Source organism: Cyprinodon variegatus, unplaced genomic scaffold, assembly GCF_000732505.1.
Source record: "Cyprinodon variegatus isolate N-32 unplaced genomic scaffold, C_variegatus-1.0 Scaffold110, whole genome shotgun sequence".
NCBI classification, from domain to species: Eukaryota; Metazoa; Chordata; class Actinopteri; order Cyprinodontiformes; family Cyprinodontidae; genus Cyprinodon; species Cyprinodon variegatus.
This window is the reverse complement of record NW_015150563.1, coordinates 1437880-1460191: the sequence shown is the minus strand read 5'-3', so window position 1 is coordinate 1460191 and position 22312 is coordinate 1437880. Positions and strand designations below refer to the sequence as shown.

General features: G+C 40.6%; 1 protein-coding gene across 1 annotated transcript in view; it reads right to left on the bottom strand.

The window, feature by feature from the left end:
• Positions 1–388: 388 nt before the first annotated feature.
• The window catches only part of LOC107084864 (calpain-A-like), a 27887-nt gene continuing 5963 nt past the window's right edge, over positions 389–22312 (bottom strand). The window contains exons 3-20 of the mRNA XM_015374910.1: positions 20108–20241; positions 19845–20019; positions 19640–19714; positions 19452–19537; positions 19265–19339; positions 18991–19151; positions 13269–13426; positions 11174–11185; positions 10890–11098; positions 10769–10808; positions 10628–10696; positions 10382–10439; positions 10239–10300; positions 6048–6116; positions 4607–4685; positions 2050–2166; positions 555–607; positions 389–473 (exon numbers count right to left, since the gene is read on the bottom strand). Coding sequence (XP_015230396.1) covers positions 447–473; positions 555–607; positions 2050–2166; positions 4607–4685; positions 6048–6116; positions 10239–10300; positions 10382–10439; positions 10628–10696; positions 10769–10808; positions 10890–11098; positions 11174–11185; positions 13269–13426; positions 18991–19151; positions 19265–19339; positions 19452–19537; positions 19640–19714; positions 19845–20019; positions 20108–20241 — 1659 coding nt within the window. The 3' untranslated portion in view covers positions 389–446. The remainder of the gene's footprint in view (positions 474–554; positions 608–2049; positions 2167–4606; positions 4686–6047; positions 6117–10238; positions 10301–10381; positions 10440–10627; positions 10697–10768; positions 10809–10889; positions 11099–11173; positions 11186–13268; positions 13427–18990; positions 19152–19264; positions 19340–19451; positions 19538–19639; positions 19715–19844; positions 20020–20107; positions 20242–22312) is intronic.

Here is a 22312-nt window from a genome sequence, read left to right as displayed (position 1 = left end):
CAGCAACATCTGAGATGTGCATGAGACTGTTTCTCAGTCCCCTCAGCAGGAAGAATCTGCTTTGACCTTTCTGATCTAGAGCCTCAGTGCTGGGAGTCCAGTTTGTTCTTCAGGTGAACACTTAGGTACTTATTTAAGGGCTTGTTATCCTCCTGCAACAGTGTGTCACAGTTACCTTGATGCAGGTATGATGCAGATATTTTTGATTTGTGCGCAAAATATTGAAGCGTGGTCTGTGATAAGTTATTCCACACCACAACGCAAGAATCAGGATCTAGCTGTGGCACAACTGGTGGCACAACTGTGCCACCAGGGCAAAACTGTTTTCACAGAGAATGGACACAACATTCATTTCAAAGCACATTTTAATGGTTGATTTTCATGTAAAGGGGAAAGTATTTCAGTGACTCTTCTTCTTCCTGTCATTTAGAGGAGCTTTGGATTCTTCATGTGTACATGGAAACATAGATCCACTGGAAAAACAAAGCCTTCAGTTATTGCATGATTCTTCTTTCAACAATAATTTGGTTGGAAATAAAAGGTGAGAGAATCACCTCTGATTCCTGCAGAGTGATTGTTTTCCCATCAGACAGCTGCCTGAAGATTTCTGTTAAATAAAAAAAAACAGTTTAAACATTACCTTAAAGGCATTTACCATTAAGTAAACATTTCGGCTAAAATATCTTCTGATTTTCCTATTCACATCAAAATAAATTTTTGATCCTTAAAAGTGAATATTTTATTTATTCTTTCTTGGTTACTTCACTTATGGAGGTCAAAATTTTTTCCCCTGTGCAATGCATGCTGGTTAGTTAAATTACTCAGGTCTGACTGTACCTTCAGAGTAAACAAAGGAACGCTAACATTAGCACATGCTAACATTGATTGCATCCGACTGGTTTTAAGTTAGTGTCACATTGCGGTGATGTCTCAAAGGTTCATACCTGTCAAGTTTTGGATTAAAAAAATAAGGGAAAATTGTACCGCAGCAACATTCGTTCTCCTTCTCCCTTTGCTGAGCTCCAGATAGCTCCCCTTTATTCAAGTTCTTTCTCGTGTGAGCGGCCATCTGCTGAAGATGGCCGCTCACACTTGAGCCATCTGGCTGAGCCATCTGGTCACACTGAGCCTGGTTGTGCTGGAGGTTTCTTCCTGTTAAAAGGGAGTTTTTCCTCTCCACTGTCGCTACGAGCATGCTTAGTGTGAGGGATTGCAGAAGAGTCAATGAGTCGATGCAATCAGCTGGTTTTCCTTAGATAGAAAACTTTTAATCAATGTGACTGGATGATCTGGTGAACTGGAAAGTGCCTTGAGATGACATGATGTGAATTGGATCTATAGAAATAAACTGAATAGAATTGAAGACAGAGAAGACTAAATGACCAGATGGCCCGGATAAGCACTATCGACTGATTATATTTGTTAATCTTATGAAATAGAAAGTGTGTATTCCTTGATTTTACTCTTGACCTTTGTTGTGTGAATATTATTAAATATGTAAAAATGGATGAAAGCATCATTGTCCCTATATCCTATTTTAATTTTCATGGAATGTATTTAATTTTTTCTAGGAGCTGGAATTGTCCCAGATCAGAATGCAGAAATCTGGTAACCTTAGCCCAAACATCAGTTTCTTTGCCCACCTCTCTCCTCTTCCTGTTTGGTCCTCCTCATCTTCATTACCTTTTGTAATTTGTAATTGTCATCATTTTAAATATGCTCTGGTTTAAACTGAACAGTTTTAATGATACTGATTGCTGATTGGCTAATGCTACAGTAGCTGGCACATCATTTACCCAGCATTTCAGAGTAAACAACATTGCGAAATCCTTGGAACAGTATTTCAATTAAACAAAACTTGGTATTTTTATTGTAGTTTATTTACATTAAATGTAAAGTTGTCTGAAATAAAGTCTAATGTTTCTATTAATCATGGATCCCTTTAAGAAATAATCTCCAAGATTTCAGTCAGAATTAAATCAGTTTTTTAAATGTTTGTATCATCATGTTTAGTAAACTATACAGTTGTACTAAAAGTGGGTTACTTACTAAACATGCATTCAAGGCGGAGGATAAGGCTGATGAAGCTCTCCAGAGTCATGTGACCAGAGGAGGCGCCGTAACGCAGAGCCATCAGGTTCAGCATATCATCTGAGAGCCTCAGTCCTGACAAACAGGAAAACATGTCAGACTACAGAAGCAGGATGAAGCTGGTTCTGAGAAATTCAATCCAATTTTATCTATTAAGCAGTTAAAAACAACAACAACCACTGACCAAAGTGCTGTGAAGAAAAAAAAAAGGAAAAAATGAAACATAAAACAGTACAGATAAAAACAAAACAGCTAAAACTTTGGTAAAAATAGCATTTAAACAATCAAATCAATATGATTTGGCAAAAGATAAAAGGAATAAAAGATAAAAATTAAATAAAGTCCACTGTCTTGGTAGGTGTTAAATGTGGATTTTGACAAGAGATTTAAAAACAGTGAGAGAAGAGGCCTGTATGATGGTCTGAGAAGGTCATTCCTGAGCTTTGGATCTGCAGCAGAGAAAGAACGATTCCCTCTGAGCTTCTGCTTAGTTTTAGGCCCTCAGGAGCAGCTGACCCACTGTCCTGAGAGAGCCAGTGGGTCTATAAGGATAGAGAAAGCCCATTCAGGGATTTTAAATAAAATAAATTTAAAATAAATTTAAAATGTATTGCAGCCAGTGGTGTGAGGCTAAAATGGAGTAGGCATGCTCATACCTGCATGTGCCAATTAAAAGGTGTGCTGCAGCATTTGGAACCATCTGGAGATGGGAGAAGGAGGAGGCACTAACCACCACATGGAGAGCATTGCAATAATCCAGCCCAGTGGTAACAAAGGCCGGCATTAACGTTACAAACTGTTGTCTCGAAAGAATTGGCTTTATTTTGGCCAGCTGTCTCATATGATACAAACATGATCCAACAACAGGATGCAACTTTAAACCTCAGATTTGCATCAGCTTTTACTCCTATAGGTTAGTGATGACTGGTTTGATCTGCTGGGCCAAAGAGCCCAGATCTGTTCTAGTGGTGTCACCAAAAAAAACATCACTTCAGTCTTTCTTTCATTAAAATGTAAAAGTTCAGAGATACCCAGGCCTTTATGTCACATCATTAAGGCAGTAATGAAGTGATATACCTCCTTCTTTTTAAGAGGGGCATAGATTTGATTGTCATCTGCATAGCAATGGTAAAAAAAAACATGTTTTTTAAGTATGGATCCATGCAAATAGAGAACAAGAGAGGAGCCAGAACTGAGCCCTGAGGAACTCCACATGGGAGAGAGGCAGAGGAGGAAATAGAGTCAACAAGGCTGACACAGAATGTTTGGTCAGCCAAATATGATCTGAACCAGTTCAGAGCTACGCCCCTGATGCCCTAACCTGACCCCATCAGATGGATTTGCTCCGCATATCCATATGGAAACCTTCTGTATAAGTAATTTTGGGAAGGGGAGAAAATACTGGTTAGCTGAATGGCCTATGTTGGTGATAGACGGGCCAAATTAACCAATCAGTTCAACGAAGCATATGACGTACTAACAGAGCAACGACGAAGAGGAGCCAATTGATAGATCAAACTCTTGCCGAAACCAGTCGGGAGAAGAGCAAACACATCTTTTCCTCTGAGAAAAGCCTCCAGAGCAGTGTTTTGCTCTTCTTTCAGTGAAGAAATACTCTGTAATTCCGATAAAACTTGCTCGATAGCCTTGCTAACGCTAGTTTCATCGGCTGAAGGCGCCATGTTCTTTAGACTGAACTGTCGCGCTTCTCGTTGCGTCACGCCTCAACCCGCCTCAAAGCCAACGCTGATTGGACGTTCGTTTGGTGAACGGCTCCAAATTTTCTTTAACGGAAAGTAGCCAGACTGATCTGCGAGTGAAACCTTGAAAGTTTGCGAGATCAGGATGGTCTCACGAGGCTACCTGTTCCAAACCAGGCTTTTCGTCCCCAGTGTCGAATGCAAAAGCTAAATCTAAAAACACAACAATAACAGTTACTAGAGTATGTGATATAAATATAAATTGTTAAAAACTCGGATTCAGTGCAACAGCTAGGAAAACATTGCTCAGATGCCATGTTAAGCCATTGGACTGAGTCCGAACATCCGCCCTGACCACTGAGCCCTCCATCACTATATAGTGGACTTTAAAGTGAACTCAGTTAACTCACTGTTTGGACAGATGATCACTACTTTCGCTCCTCGTTGGTCACGTGATTCCAACTCCTATCTCCGGGATCTTTGTTCTTTCTCACCGCCACAACAAATCCTATGATGCTTTGCAAGGAGAGCTCTCGCAAAGCATTTTGGGATATATCTGCTCATCTATTGACCATGGATGATCACTACTTTAAAGGTGCATTGTGGGAAATTTGAAGTCCACTACTTTTTCATGCAATAGACATTCAAACACTCATTTAAAATGAAGTAATCACCAATTGTTAGGGCAGATATTTGGACACGGCCTCAGTCATGTTTCCACGCACTGTCACCTGAGGCCTGCCTCACATTTCTTAATATATATTATTACTGCTGATATAGTTTTGCTCTGCTGGTTGTGGAGAATGCTGCATTACCTGAAGCTCCCAAGGCATTCCTCAGCTCACTGAGTGACAGGGTTCCAGTCCGAGAAACATCAGTTTGAAAAAAAATGTCCTAAATAAAAGCAAACAAAGATATGAATGCAGTGCCCAGAAAAAAGTTTTTATACCAGTAACTTTTCTCTCTGCAACAGAGCAAAAAACAAAAAACATCTGATATTTATGAATTGGAGACAAAATGGAGGTTTTAAATTTTTTAAATCAGAGAAGTAGCCCAGTATTATTCCCCAGCTATCAACCCCCAGGTATCAACCCCCAGTATCAACCTCCAGGTATCAACCCCAGCATCAACCCCTCTTATCAACCTCCAGGTATCAACCCCCAGCATCGACCTCCAGGTATCATCCCTCAGCTATCAACTCCCAGCTATCACCCCCAAGAATCACTCCCAGCATCAACCCCTCTAATCAACCCCCAGCATCAACCCCTAGGTATCAACCCCCAGCTATCAACCGACAGTATCAACCCCCAGCATCAACCCCCAGCTATCAACCCCCAGCATCAACCCCCAGCTATCAAAACCAAGCTATCAACCCCCAGCTATCAACCCCAAGTATCAACCCCCAGCATCAACCCTTGGCTATCAACCCCAAGGTATCAGCCCCCAGTATCAACCCCCAGCTATCAACCCCCAGTATCAACCCCCAGCTATCAACTCCTGGCTATCAACCCCAAGGTATCAGCCCCCAGTATCAACCCCCAGCTATCAACCCCCAGCATCAACCCCCAGGTATCAACCTTTGGCTATCAACCCCAGGTATCAACCCCCAGTATCAACCCCCACCTATCAACCTTTAGCTATCAACCCCAGTTATCAACCCCCAGTATCAACCCCCAAGTATCAAACCCCAGGTATCAACCTGCAGGTATCAGCCCCCATTATCAACTCCCAGTATTAACCCCCAGCTATCAACCCCCAGTATCAACCCCCAGTTATCAACCCTTGGCTATCAACCCCAAGGTATCAGCCCCCAGTATCAACCCCCAGCTATCAACCCCCAGTATCAACCCCCAGCTATCAACTCCCAGGTATTAACCCCCAGCTATCAACCCCCTTTATCAACTCACAGTATTGACCCCCAGTATCTACCCCCAACATCAACACCCAGTCATCAACCCCAGTAATAACACCCAGTTTTAACCCCCAGCTATCTACCCCTAGGTATTAATTCCCAGGTATCAACCCCCATTATCAACCCTGGCTGCTGCTCTGTCTCTGACCTCAGAGGTTATTCAGAGAAAATTAGAGAACAATCATGAATCCTGCTGACAACTCAGGGAGGATATTCTGGTGCGGTTAAAAGCAGGATCAGGTTCATCTCAGAAACGGAAGACCTCAATCAATCCATCATCTGAAGATACCTTTAAATTATGTGTTAAATAAAAAGAATATAAAGCAGTTTTGAGCAGATCTTACCTTGTAAGTGATGACTTTGTTCCAGAGTCGGATAAACTCCTCACTGTTAAGTTTTCCTGTGATGGAGGTCTTTCAAGCAGATGGTCAAGAAAAACATATTTACATAAAAAGAGACTCATAACACTGAAAACTTAGGGGCTGTTTCATCAGCAACCTTAGGAAGCAATAACAACAGAAAGGAACCTTCACAAAAGGCCTCTAGGGTTCTAGCAGACCACAAACAGCTACATGTAATCTGACTTAACCGCACATACAGTATGCTACGTTAACATGCACAACATTTTCCCAATCTAATCTACACATGATCAGAATTTCTAAATCTCTGTTTACATGGAGACTAAGGCTGCGTTCCACTCCAGTGGCTTTGTCCTCCAAGGTCTACCTGGACTGAATCCTGGAAGGCCATAAAATAATGAGGCTGGAAGAGTTCAGCTATGGATACAAACAGGACCAGCCATCTCCGACATCCAACAGCTGTACACTCTGCAGCCCAGCAACTGTGACAGCTGACTCACAAAGCATGCAAAGAATGGATTCTGAACTTCTCACACAGCTGTTATGCGCCAATTTCATTTCTGATGAGAAATAATTTCTTCATGCTGTTTCTGGTTATCTTTTCATGGCTGTACAGGCCAGGCCGTACTTAATGTCAGCACATTGCCGTAAAACTCCACCAAAGCAACTTGGCTTTTTTCCTCTTAGTACCAGGCTGGTTCAGGGAAAGTCTTCCTTTAAATGAGTTTTATCACCTATTAATGCAAGAAAAATCTGAAAAGAACCCCTTATTCATGTTTAGATGAAGAATTATGCTCCAAGTGTTTGTTTCTCTGGGCACTACCACTTCCTGCTGGCAGCTTTTATCACTACACTGGAAACTTGAATGATGGGAGATATCGTCTAAATCTTTCTGCCTCTAGCTAGGAACCTTAGCATAGCACTGCTAACATTACTACTGTCAGTATTAACGAGGCTGGGTTCTCTGGCATTCATCCACTTGGCAAATCCAAATGCTTTGGCAGCCTTAGCTTCTGCTATAACAAATTAATTAAGTGCTTTGCATGTATTATCTTAGCAGATTCTTCTTTCTTTTCATACATCTGCTTACTGTTTCTGACCTGTTTGGCTTAATGGTTTCCCATACAGAAATAACATACATACAGTGGTCTGCAAAAGTTTGGGCAACCTTGTTAATTTCCATGATTTTCTTTCATAAATCGTTGGTTCTTAAGATTAAAAAAAATCAGTTAAATATATCATATAGGAGACAAATACAGTGATATTTGAGAGGTGAATCGAAGTTTATACCATTTACAGGATGTGTGCAATAATTGTTTGAACAAAATAAGGCATGTGCATAAATTTGGGCACTGTTGTCATTTTACTGATTTAAAAATCTCTAGAACCAATTATTGGAAATCAAAATTGGTTTGCGAAGCTCAGTGACCCTTGACCTACATACACAGGTAGGGTGGCCAGATGTCCGGCTTTAGGGCGGACAGTCCGGATTTTCATTGCACTGTCCGGCGTCCGGCGCTGCACCTAGCCAGACGTGTATTTGTCCTCCTTTACCCCCAGATTCCACATACTCCGTCAGCGCTCCGCCCCGCTCACGTACGGAGTACTTGTCTGTCATGTAAATCAATGAGAGCTGTTCCACATCCTCCGCTCGTCACCGCCCACGTACGTCTTCTCCGTCCTTCACCGTCAAAATACGGAGCTGAGCTATTTTTTGCAATCACACCAAACAGAAAAAAGAATGTAGAGAAGACCCGGTTTGTCAAATTAAATTATAGTAAAAACAGATCGGTAACTAGAAATTAGAGCATAGTTCGTATATATTCCCAAAAACTAAGAGCAATTAATTAAATAAGTTGATGCAGACTATTGGTGCTTCAACAGACCAGGAAGAAGTTGTGAGATTCTAGAGCGCATCTCACAACTTTAAAAGAAAATTCTTATTGCAGGAATGGATGAAGAGATGATGAGTTTGGAAGCAGAGAATAAACAGAGTTCATACAAACTATGTATGATCCTAGTTATCCCTGTTACAAAAATCAACAACAGAAAGAAAATATTTGGGCAGAAACTGAACATCTGCTGGATGATGATGGGGATTTTTTTAATATGTCAGATTAAATTAAGCGTTCACAGGTTTTATACAGGAATGAGGAACTCTAATTTAATGCTCTTTTAATGCTATTAGAAATAATTTTAATGCCATCAACAAGTATCATGTACACAAGTTATTAGTTTACATGAAATAAGGAGCTGTAAGCACAGTTCCATGACTCAAGTTTATATATATATATATATATATATATATATATATGGATAGATAGAGAACATGGTGAAATCATCTTTACTCTCAACAGGCTGCAGCCATGTCATGAATTCCTCTTTTCCAGCCACTTTTTGCAGTTTGCATCGTCCTATTCTCTAGCTCTTTCTCGAGCTTCTTTTCCAAACAACTGCTTTATGATCAATTGCAGCAGTTCTGCGCAAATTAATCGTGTTAAAAAATGGTCACTTTTTAAACACCACAATGTATTAAATAAATACAAATGCTGGGAACCAATTCTTTTTTACATTTCTTTAATATTTTGTTCTATTCAGCTACACAAGCATCCTCTTTAAACTACTAAGAATTGTGCTATAAATGTGACTTTACCCGATTCTTATGTACACCTTAGTAATTTATTGATATGCCGCACAATGTCCTCCTTTTTGGTGCTATAGAAATGGCCACCCTATACACAGGTGAACCCAATTATGAGAGAGTATTTAAGGGGGGGCAATTGTAAGTTTCCCTCCTCTGTGAATCTTCTCTGAAGAGTAGCGACATGGGAGTCTCAAAACAACTGTCAGGTGACCTGAAAACAAAGATTGTTCACCATCATGAATTAGGGGAAGGATACCGAAAGCTGTCTAAGAGATATCAGTTGTCTGTTTCGACAGTTAGGAACATAGTCAGGAAATGTAAGACCTCAGGCACAGTTCAAGTTAAGGCTTGAAGTGGCAGACCAAGGAAAATCACGGATAAACAGAAGCGAAGAATGGTTAGAACAGTCAAAGTCAACCGACAGGCCAGCACCAAAGACATACAACATGATCTTGCTGCAGATGGAGTCATTGTGCATCGTACAACTATTGCGCGCACTTTACACAAGGAGATGCTGCACGCAAGAGTGATGCGGAGGAAGCCTTTTCTGTCATGCATGGAGGAAAAACAACACAGCATTCCTAGAAAAACACCTGCTGCCTACAGTAAAATTTGTTGGTGGTTCCATCCTGCTGTGGGACTGTGTGGCCAGTGCAGGAACTGGGAATCTTGTTAAAGTTGAGGGACGCATGGATTCCACCAAATATCAATAGATTCTGGAGACCAATGTCCAGGAATCAGTGACAAGGCTGAAGCTGCGCCGGGGCTGGATCTTTCAACAGGACAATGACCCTAAACACTGCTCAAAATCTACTAAGGCATTCATGCAGAGGAACAAGTACAACGTTCTGGAATGGCCATCTCAGTCCCCAGACCTGAATATTATTGAAAATCTGTGGTGGGACTTAAAGAGAGCTGTCCATGCTCGGAAACCATCAAACCTGAATGAATTAGAGGTGTTTTGTAAAGAGGAATGGTCCAAAATACCTCCAACCAGAATCCAGACTCTCATAGGAAGCTATAGGAAGCATTTAGAAGCTGTTATTTCTGCAAAAGGGGGATCTACTAAATATTGAGTTTTTTTTTTTTATTGTGGTGCCAAAATTTATGCACATGCCTAATTTTGTTTAAACAATTATTACACACTTCCTGTAAATGGTATAAACTTAGTTTCACTTCTCAAATATCACTGTGTTTGTCTCCTATTTGATATATTTAACTGTTTTTTTTTTACCCTAAGAACCAACGATTTATGAAGGAAAATCATGGAAATTAACAAGGTTGCCCAAACTTTTGCAGACCACTGTATGTAGTAAGTACGCACAGTGTGCTTTGTTTACCGACCACTAGAGCAACGGTTGAACTGATTAACTGTATGTAACCATAACAAGCTACTAGCAGGTTAATTAAGTCATTATCATATTTTTTTTGTTCAGTTTATCTTTGTCTGATCTAAATAGTTCTAAATGAAAATGCGAGAAGCCTGCTGTCTTGTTAGAGCAGGTCGTATACTCAGCTTTAGAGCAGGATACATCCATGAGAGCCACCATGCTCCTGCATGCGTCGATGCTGAAGCCTTCAGATATCAGGTCTTCTAAAGGACAGAAAGAAGAACAGCCATTAACAGGGCTAGAGTCTCATGGTGATGCACAGAGACGTATTTCAAGATCGAAACCTTTCAGAAGCTTCTCATTTAAAATCCTCTGGACCTGCTCAGCATCCACTTCTTCATACTGGAGAAAAGAAATGATACTGAAGATATGAAATGTTTTAGAGGTCAGATTTAATCACAGCATGTCCACAGCTTGGCTGAAACATCATGGCTCAGAACATCCCAGCAGAACCAACTGTTTCATGTCACTCTGAGTCATTGTGTTTGCGTCACATCCAAAACAAGCTGATGTTCAAAATAAGAATCTACCTTGTCTGAATATTGGCGAAACAGAACTTGTTTTTTTTCATCCAGCTGCCTGATCTCCAGCTTCATCGTCTGAAAGACAAACACGTTAAGCCTCATTCGTCTCATAAAAGGGCAAACAGTATGTCATGATCGGTCACCTACTTTCTCAGATGGTTTAGATAAGATCTCACCAGAGTTTTCACTTGGGAAGAAGACATTTCTTCTAATTAGAAGCTAAAAAAGTATAAAACAACACATATAGATGCAGAGAGTAGAGACATACTAGCAGAGGGTCTCTGTCCTGCAGTGAATGGTCAGGATGAATGAAGATGTCTCATTGGGATTGAAGGTGGACGGCACGATCACGTATTCCCCAGGCATCAGAGTGAGGAACTCCATCACTTCACGCGCGTTAATGAAGGTTTTAGTTTGGGCAGCAGGTTTTTGGGCGCTGAAGAAGGAAGCTGGAAATTTTCCTTTGTGGGGCTGATCCTGTGGCACCACAAGGGCATCTCAGAAACTAATCTCATTGAATGTAAATGTTGTGGCAGTTTGGACGGGTCCTACCTTTTCCTTCACCTGAGAGCAGATCAGTCAGAATGTTGGAAAGAGCAAAGAAATGCTTCCATCAGCTGGTTTTTAAAATTAAAACACAAAATACAGCTAAAATACAACCAAATGGTACTTCCAGCATCCAAAAAAGGATTCTATAGGATACTTACACGCTATCCAGGACATCTACATATAATATCAGCTATCTACTGTATACTAGGGTTCACTGCAGTAATCAAAGGTACCCATTATGGCACATACCAGACATTAATGGGGATGTAACTACATGCTAACAACAGATTGCCTACATGGTAGCTGCTGTATATTTATGAATATTAGTATGTAATGCTTTTACAGGATCCAACAGCAGCATATAAACAGAACAGGCTGTAATACCGGTAGGGCCTTCGTGAAGGGGAGCAGAACCAGAGTTGTTGTTCAACTTGCAGCAGAATTTTTACTTTATAGGAAAGCTGTGGATGTGTTTTTATGTCTTCTTGTCAGGTTGAGCCTTTGGCTCTTGGTTCTGGCCTGTTACATTTTTAGTTGGATTTTTGGATTTTGCCTCTGTTATTATTGTTTGCATTAAAACTACATGAAATAACCTCTCTGCCTTTGCATTTGGGTCCTCTAAAACCAGCGGTCCCCAACCACCGGGCCGCGGACCGGTACCGGGCCGCGGACCGGTACCGGTCCGTCGGTCATTTGGTACCTGGCCGCACTGAATAATTTATCGACGATCAGAGTCTGAGTGATGTTTTATTTTAAAAAATATAAAAAAATTGCGGTATTCTCTCCCAATTACATCAGTCGGTGCATCTGTGCCTCTTGACACAGGTTAAGACTCATCCTATCTATAACATACTATCTTTGTGAAGCGGGATTTTCTGCGGTTACAGCGACCAAAACAAAGCTACGGAGCAGTATGGACATCAGGAGGACACTTCGTGTGTCATTGTCTCCGATTACGCCTCGATGGGACCGGCTTGTTTTATTTTTATGCTGTTTATATTTGATTTTATGCCAGTGGTATCATTTTACTTGATCGTATTTACCCGCCTGCCAGTCCGTGCGGGGGTTGGGGGGTTGGGGGGTGGGTGGGGGTTTGATTTGAATACGATCAAGTAAAGTTGTCTGACATATATCGGTCCGTGGTGCAAAAAAGGTTGGGGACCGCTGCTCTAAACCACAACCAAGACGTGACAGATAGTAAAGAATTACAATAGTCCAGCCTTATAATAAATGCATGGACTAGTTTCTCAGCATCAATCCTGGACAGGAAATTTTTAATTTTTGCAATATTCCTTAGATGAAAGAAGGAAATTCTAGAAACCTCTTTGATATGGGATATAAATGACAGGTCCTGATTAAAAACAACACCAAGACTTTTTACTTTATTATCAGAAATCAGTTTAATCCCATTCAAATGAATTGACTGGCTAATCAGCTTCTTTTTCAAAGACTCTGGTCCAAAGACTATAACTTCTGTTTTGTCTGCATTCAGAAGCAGAAAAATGGACCCCAACCACCTAATGACCAATATGTCCCATTTTAACAGGGCAGTATTTAAACACAGAAAGCTTTAGAGCCCTGCAGATTGTGCAAAACCCTGCTGCTTGTATTTTCAGCAAAGCAGGGAAATATCTGGTTGCCTCTTTGGTGGCTTCCTTGTTAGGTTTGAGCTGATTTCAAGGTGCCAACCAACACAAGTTATCATAGAAGAATTGTATTAACATACTTCTGCCCCTTGTTCTCAGGAAACTATCTTTGTGATGGTCCTGAAAATGAACAAACATTTTCATTTCAGGGACCGGAGCTGGACTCCTCTGGATCTCAGACAGGCAGGTAATTTAGAGGCTTTTAGAGCTAAAGATCAGCCTATTCTCCAGTTGTTCTGATCTGTTTTATCTGTCTATTCAGCACTTTGATTTAAATCTTTTCACAAATACAGTTGCTATAGCAAGCTCAGGTTCTGTGAAAACATTTGGGGGTGGTCTACTTCCTGTAATAGTAATGCTTCCATTTGGAGCTAGTTGCATATAAAGAGTCCAGCCTAGAGAGTAGATATTGTGGTTTCTGTTTAGTTTAACTTAGTTAAACAGGCCTTTACCTCAAAAACCGTGAACCCAATGTGGAAGTTTTGCACCAAGTGTCTGTTTCTCTTGTCAGGTTTCTGCATGAGAGACACCAGTATGTTTTTCGCAGCAGTTCTGGTTGAAATTTCTTTCCACACCTTGATTCGGAACTGTGGATTGGTCCAGAAGGTCTCTAGAAGATAAAAGAGAGAAGAAGTGGAGTATTGAGGATGGATTCTACTGGTTCCTCTACTTAACACTCTGTTAGTGGTGATGTGGTGGTTTAAAACTGAGGTTACACGGATCTCTACGGATCATGCTTCCCTGCAGCTGGACTCAGTCATGTTGGATCAATCACTTCCTTTGAGCCTCTATCTTTCACTGATTCTTGAAACTTTTTTCATGAATAAAAAGAGTCAAGGTTATAATCAGGGGGGTCCTTTGCACATGTGTAAGGTTCTTTTAAAGGCTTGTTTTTTATTAAATTAATTTTATGATTATATGCTGGTCCATTGCCTTCAAAATCAGTTGTCCTTGGATAGGAGATAATCATTTCAACTTGATAAAAAAAAACAAGAAGTAATAACTGAATTGAATAACATCTTTACCAAATGAAACAGTACATTGTAATAAGTATTTAAAGCTATAAAAAGGGAGTTTTGAACAATATTTACTATTATTTTGTGATTGCTCAAAATGTGTCCCATAGATTTGTTAGACATTTATAAAAAGCAATAAAATCAGGCAATTAAAAAGTTCAACTAAATTCCTGATGACCCCATTTTCAAATCTTCAGCTTTACTGTATGCTTCAAGTTCACTCAAGCTCTTGTAAGTTTGCTATTTTCTCTTAAACTTGTTCATATTTTTGGACACTGCTAATGTCAGAACCATAACATGTCAACATGGTATCTTTTGTATAAGAAATATTAGATTAGATTATAACATAAATGTTTCATTTTTAAGAAGAGATGTAAAGTAGCAAAAAACAGAGGAGAAACAAGATGGCTAATGTGAACAACTGATGCATATCATGTGAAAGAGTAGGTTTTTGTAAACACCGTCAGACGTCACCACCATCAGGTTTTCTGTCTGACCTGGGCATGTCGTCATTCAACCGCTGGTTGTCTAGGTGGTGCCCTGAAAACAATGTGGGCTACATTAATAATTGGCAATCCTTTTGGGGAAAGCCTGGTCTGATTCGGAGAGACGGCATCCATCCCACTTTGGATGGTGCAGCTCTTCTTTCTAGGAATCTGGCCACATTTATTATTCCTCCAAACCCCTGACCACCCAGGGTGCAGACCAGGAAGCAGAGTCGCAGTTTAACACACATCTCTGCAGCTTCTCTACTGTTACCCACTCTTTACTCCATCCAGACAGTGTCTTGCCCACGACCAAAATCTAATAAATTAGCAAATATTCCCAAAGGAGTAAATCATGATAATCTAATTAAAATTAAAATAACTCTAATTGGGGAAAAAGTTCAAAAGATTAGATGTGGTCTGTTTAACATAAGATCTCTTTCCTCTAAAAGTCTGCTAGTTAATGACTTGATTTGTGATAATCACATTGACTTATGTTGCCTTACAGAAACCTGGCTGCAGCAAGAGGATTATGTGAGCATAAATGAGGCAACTCCTTCAAGCTATTTCAATTTTCACATACCCAGAAGTTCTGGGCGAGGAGGAGGAGTAGCAACAATCTTCCAGTCTGACTTACTGATTACTCCAAAGGAAGTTAATACCTACAACTCTTTTGAACATTTAACCCTTAATTTCCCTAATCCAAATTGCAAAGCAAGAAAACCTCTTATTTTTGTGACTTTGTATCGTCCACCAGGTCCTTACTCTGAATGTTTAGATGAGTTTTCAGAGTTCCTTTCTGATTTGGTATTAAATACTGACAGGGTCATCATAGTGGGAGATTTTAACATCCATGCTGACATTGAAGGCGATAGCTTAAGAGCAACCTTTAATGCTATCTCAGACACTATTGGCTTTGTTCAAAATGTGAATAGTCCCACACATTCTCATCTTCATACTTTGGATCTTGTGCTGACATATGGCATAGAATGTGAAGAAATAACAGTATGTCTGTTTTACAAAATAATCCATGGTCTGTCATCTCGTCCACTCAGTCAGTTTGTGACAATCAGGAACACACCAACAGTAACACAAGGGTTGGCTAGAGGAGACTGTGTTGTTCCTCTGCGTAAAAGTGCTTTTAGTGGTATCATTAACAAGCCATGCTGCCACTTGTGTCTCTGCTGTGTGTATGTATATATGTGTATGTGTATAATGTGTTTGTATGTATGTATGTATATGTATATATGTATGTATATATATTTATATATACATAGTTTAAATGTTTCATTCTATTTTATGAACCTCTGTATTCCAGCGAACACTTATTCTGTATTTTTAAATCAGTTTTAAGGAGTTATAGCTGTTTTTATTTCTTTAAATATTTGTATTTTTCATTGTAGAATGCTTACTGTTGTGTTTTTATAAATGACGAGGTTGTGCCGGTACATAGCTGAACAGCAAAGACCTTGGTCTATAACAATATACCTTCAGATTTTGTAATTTAACAAACTTTTTATTTTCAAAATTAAAACCCATTTTATCCAAATTCCTAAGAATCAGTACCTCATTAGAATGACAAAGCATTTGTTTTGCTGGAGTCTAAACATTTTTTTTTTTACTTCTAGCAGTTTAATCCTCTGATTGAGTGTCTCCTGTGCAGTAACCCCATAGCTCCACCCCCACTCAGGCCTTGGTTAATGCTTAGCTCATTTTCTTCATAGTTTGTACACATTTACTCTCTATTCTGAAACCTGTGCCATATTTTTTTTATTACTGCATGTTATATGGGGATTATATTATTGCATAAGGAAGCATTTAATGAGCACTGATCCAAAGTCCGTGCCTGAAAGATAAACTCCATTGTCATTGGCAATTAGAGCTTTGTCATGCCTCTATTTAAACAGATATTCAGTCAAACTGAAATTTGAACTTTAACTGTTTTTCATTGGGACATTTGTGGATTTTTTACACTACAATGTGAAGTATTTATCCCCTTTAAGTGACAGAGCAGTGCAGAAAAAAAGATGTAGAGGGTAAACTTCCACCAAAGTCTCTTGCTGCAAAACAAGCACAAGGGGGCAATAGAGGATAATTAAAGAACCCAGTACTGGTAGAAATGGACTACAAAGACACACAACACAAATAAACTTAAAAATAAACCCAAGCAGAGGGCAGAACCCTGACAGAAACATCCATTCATCCATGTTCTCCAGCTTAGGCATGTCAAGGTGATGATGGAGCCAGCGCCTATCTAAGGCAGCCTATGGGTGAGAGGTGGGGTGAACTTAGACAGGTTCACCCCACCTAGGGACCGGCCACCGGCACCGCCAGGTCCGCAGTCTTGGAATTATTGGATTTGAGTGCTATGTTTAAATGTGCGTCTGTGTTTTTTTTTCTCTTTACGCTCCCTCTCACAAGAACATCTCTCTGCTAAGTGCCGTGCCCATTCCCCCCATCCTGCCCTGCCACAGCTGGCTGGCGCCTGGGCTCGCTGGCGCACTGGTGGGGCTCTGTGTTTGGGGGTGGATGCCCGGGTGGGTACTGGTTTATTCTTGGCGGCCTCTCAGCGATGCCTGTGCCCCGGGGTCCGGCCAGGGCTCCGGTAGAGGGGTGGGGCATGCCTTGGCCCTCGGGTCCCTGGGCCCATGGCTGGATCCACTTCAGGGTGGCTGGCTGCCAGCGGAGCCCACGGACTCGTTCCCGGGGGCGCCAGCATTTCAGTGGCTGGGGGATTTCCTCTGGGTTGTCTGTCCTCCTCCCTTGGAGGGGGACAGAGGGGGGGGGGGGGTTTCCTTGGTTGGCCTCTCCTGTTCGCCTTGGCTCCTGGGGTCCCTCTGTGCGTCTGGGGCTTTGGGTCCCTTGGGGCTCGCCTTAGTGCTCTGGAGGGGCGCGTCTTTAGTTCTTCACAACCACTATTGAGCATTTCTTCTTTGGATAAACTTTACATGCACAAGTGCACCCTCACAAACAAGTACATGTGCTTGTTTCCAGGTACTTACAGATTCATTTCCATAAAGAAAGCACATATTCCTATCTTCAACTACCACAGCATACAGTATAATACTACTTATACTTCAACGATATTATCTAGGTGTTACTTTATTGTATGTCTCATACCATGTCCGTTGGTTGTGCTGTTCTTTTATATCTCTTTCCAAGTGATAAGGCAGACAGAATATGTTTCATCATTATCTCCCTTTTATCTCCTCTTTCTTTAAAATTTTATCCTTTTTTCTTTTTTTCTTTTCCTGTTCTACCTACATTGCAGAGTCCATATAATCTGTAATACTCCCTGCATAATTATAGTAAAGCTATTTATATGCATAAAGCAAGCAGAACACTATGGCAATAGCCCTACTGCTCCACATGTGAAATTAAAATCTGTTGAGCTCTTTTTTGGCATCAAGGCAATTATTCTTATTGCAACATCGCCAGACAGGACACTGTTAAAAAAAAAAAAAAAAAGAAAAAGAAAAAAAGACAGATAGCCAGTCTGTCGCAGGGCAACACAAAGACACAAAGCCATGAACACACACACACCTAAGGACAATTTAGAAAAGCCATTTAACCTAACAGTTTTTGGATTGTGGGAGGAAGCTGGAGCCCATAGAGAACATGCAGAAAGACCCAGGGCCGGGAATCGAACCAGGAACCTTCTTGTTGCAAGGCAGCAGTGCTAACCACTGCAGCATTGTGCAGCCCAAAATGTGAAACAATCTTAGCTAATTTGTTGACAAAAGCTTTGGACAGTTATATGAATTAAAAACTGACAAAGAAATAGAAATTTGGTAGCATATTCAAGTTGATAGCGTTATTAGTATGTTATTATATAAATTATTATAGTGTAATAGATCGTATTTCACTTATATTGAGGCTGAGCAGAACAGAAGTACTTGGGTCTGTTTTTCTGCATCATTAAAATGGAATCCTTCACATTTTTTATGTTAAGTTCCAATCAGAAAAGGATTCAAACATGTTTAAAAATCTTGTTCAACCAGTGGGATTTGAGACAAAAAGTAAAAGGTTGTTGGCATAAAGTCCTACTCCCTTCCTATGTTCACCAGTAAGAAGGGATGAGCTCTATGTGGCAATGAAAAGTGGTGCAATGGGAACAGCAATGATGATACTGACCATCTTTGGCAGCATTTGCATGTTAAAAGTTGGAATTAGTTCTTACACTTGCAATTAGGGCATTGCATGGAAATTTGTTCCACCAAATAAACTTTGGGCAAAAGTTAAGTAGAAATATTCCCTCTCCACTCTGTGGAAGGCTTTTTCCTCATCTTGTGATTCAGGTTTGAACAGCATGAGGTTTAGCAAGTGGCGTTCTTTGGAGGAGATTTGGGTTTGGTAAGCAGAGGTCGAGGGGCCAGTTAAGGTTTCAGCCAGTGGTTTGATGTCACCATTAGCAAACAAACAGGTTGCCAGCTGCTGGCTTTAGGATGAGTGATATTGATGCTTGAGGTAAAGTCAAAGGAAGGGTGCCAAGTTCAAAGGAGACATTAAACATGTCAAATAATCTGGGAGTTAGCTGGTCAGAGAAGGTCCTGGCTTTAACTGCCATCTAGTTTTTCTGGAATTAGCAACAACTGAGAGGAAGACTAATTGATCAAATAATTGGTTTGTTGACATGGTCTGATTAGGCTTTCTACAGTAAGTAATCAGATTACCTCTATTATTCATGCAACCTCCAGCTGTTGTTCCTGCGACCCACCGACCCTCAGCTATAGAGCTCCTCCAGAGGCCAGAGGAATCTTCATCCAGGAAGTCTGGATTCAGACCGCACAGGTCCAGCTCTGTGTAGAATTCACAGAGATCCTCCAGTGTCATCCTGTGACAATATATTAATCATTTCAACTGAACATAGGCTTAAATGTAAACTTTCATAGGAAAAATTATTTTCCTATTAAAGGTTTTATGAATGATTTGCCCTGATTTACTTACCAAAACTCCCCATCTTCAGCCACTGAAAGGCAGTTTTCCCGGTCTTGGGGGCTCACAGTTTTCCATATTGAAGACCTGTCAGAGACACTACTGGTTATTTATTTACTGCTTAGGCCCCAGAGTTTTCAGGCAAAATTAAACGCAGTTTTATTAATCAAATGTCTGATCACTCTGGATTTGTTCTCACTGATCACTCCAATCTCCGTTCCACTCCCCCTTTCCCCAGGGATTCCACAGACGCACTATTTTCACAGGTTTCCCCCTGCTCATCACCTGAGCAACAACACAAAATCCATCACTATCATAAACTCAGTTATTTAATAGAGGAAAATAACTCTTATGTAAAGATCTGATCATGTATGTTGGCGTCTTCACCTGTATGACACCCGTCACCGTGTAAGCGTGGCCCTGAACCAGCCCGTTGGGGCATAAGCTGAGAGAGGAGGACTCCTGAAAATAACAAATCAACAACAGAAAAGTAAACAGCAGTAAATTAAATCAAAGAAAACTAACTGAACTTTTGGAGGTGCACATTATTAAAATCTTAAAAGCATTGTTTATATGTAGGTTTCTTGGTTACCCCTTTTGGTGTACTACAGCCCATCAAAGCACCAAAGCGTCCAGCCCTAGACATTGACTCCCACAGGTCTGAAGGAGGATCGGACAGCTGGATACACATATGGACACCTCCAGTGAAGTCCACCATAGCCTCGGCAAGAGTTCCAGCATTCATGTCAGCATAGGAGCCACAAACCCTCATGGTAGAAAGTGGGAAAAATGCTAATTTAGTGCAAAAGCAAAGAGCCAGAACAGCAGAATATTAGAAAGAATGAGTGAATGTACTTGGCATATGCTTTCTCAAGGAGGGAGGGCCAGAACTCATTCTGTTTCTTTGACTGAACAAAGATTGGTCTTCCATTAATAGTTGGCAGTTTGTCATCGATTACAACATCCACCCACTTTCCAAATCTCCAAAACTAAATTCAAAAAAGGATTGGAAAGAAAGCTTTATTAGCTGAAAAATACAAATGTGTGATCAGACGTTTTTATGAGAATTTGGTACTCATGTCAAAGAGATGATGTATTAATGGTTTTTAATCATTTTTTCCTGAGCAACTGTAGATTAAAACATGATTGATTCAGTTCATTACATGAACAAACTGAAATCGGTCAGATCCTTTAATTCCTACAAAATGTTCTTTTTTAACAGAATATTATGATCAACTGGAACAAACGCAGCACTGAGATCCAACAGGACGAGCACAGATACAAGTCCATTATCTGAGGCCAGGAGAATATCATTAGTGACTTTACCCAGAGCTGTTTCAGTGCTATGATGAGCTCTAAAGCCAGACTGTAACTCTTCAAAAAGTTCATTATGGTGAAAGTGATCGCACACTTGTTTGGCAACTAATTACTCAAGAGTTTTAGATAAGAAAGGAAGATTGGATATAGGTCTATAATTGACCAAGTCATCTGGGTCAAGAGACGGTTTCTTAAGCAAAGGTTTAATTCCAGCAACCTTAAAAGCCTTTGGTACATATATCTCTGTTACAGAGATAGATTAATCACATCTAAAACAGAGGAGAAGATCAAAGGGAATATCCCTTAAATAACCTGGTTGGAACTGGATCTAACATACAAGTTGAAGGCTTAGTGGCTTAGTAAATGGATCAAAGCAGTCTAAACCCATTTCAGATTTTTTGGCTGCCTCAGATGCTGCCCCACCCTCAAGAGACAAACGAATTATAGATAAAGTTGTGTTAATTTTCTTATTTTTAATGGAATCAATCTTATTTATAAAGAATCCTATAAAATAATTCCTGCTAAAAGCAGGTGGAATGAATGGTTCAACTAAGCTATGGCTCTGGGTAAGTTTGGCAACTATATTAAATAGATATCTACCATTATTCTTGTTGGATATCGTTTTAATACCGTCAGATGCTCAGAAGCTCACGAGGCGCTGCTACAGCTGCTCAAAATGATGCAAGTCATCCATTGACTTTGCATGTAAACTAGCTGCACCAAAGCAATAGACGCCTTGTTCAGTCCCACGTCAGGCTATGAAAAAAGACCCCAGAAACAATCCAGCATCTCACAGCAGGGTGTAGCCCTCTGACAGGAAAGGAATACATGAACCATCATTACCAAGGGGCTGGGATAGTGAACCTAATCCAAACTTGCTGCCAACCAACCGGACATTATGATCATTGATCAGCAGCAGAGGATGGCCATAGTGATTGATGTGGCCATTCAAGATGATGGAAACATCAGGAAAATAACATGAGAAATTGGAGAAATACCAAGGCCTCATGGGAGAACTAGAGAGAACCTGGAAGGTCAAGGCAATTGCTGAGGTCATAGTCATTGGAGCACTGGGGACAGTAACCCCCACAATTGAGAAAAGGCTCCAACAGAAACCGGAAGGAAAACCAAGGATCTCAGTCCAAAAATTTGCAGTTCTAGAGAGAGCTATTGAGAGGAACTCTCAGACTTCCAGGGCTCTGGTTAAAGGATCTGAACTGGAGATGAAGGAGTCACCCACCCCAAACCCATCAACCCATCAACCACTGTTAAATGAGGAAGTTATGTCCTCTAAAAAGCTGTTGTGCCTCAGGGCTTCCTCATGGTTCTTTTCCTGGGAGCAAGTTATTTACTATTCTTAACTCAAACTGGGAAAAACCATATAAAAAAGGACTAAAAAACAGGAGTAAAAAAGTAACAGAGTTTATTCCAGATCAGGTCGTTACAGGACAGAGAAAAATGCTTAGAGCTTGCACAGCTGTGGGCTCAAAAACCATGTCCGCGAGCGTCCGACAAAGAATGAGCCCCGAATAAGGTAATCTCCTGCTTCTTATAGCTCATGAGTCTATGTGTTGCATCAGGTGGATGCTTAGCTGTCCGTATCAGAAACTGACACGCCATCCATGCCTTGAACTTCATACAGCTTGCCTCTATGCCTCAGGGTTGGATGAGAAACTGCTCCATTGAACATAGACTTGATCGGTATATATCTGATGGATGATGAAGGGGAACTCTCTGCCAGTA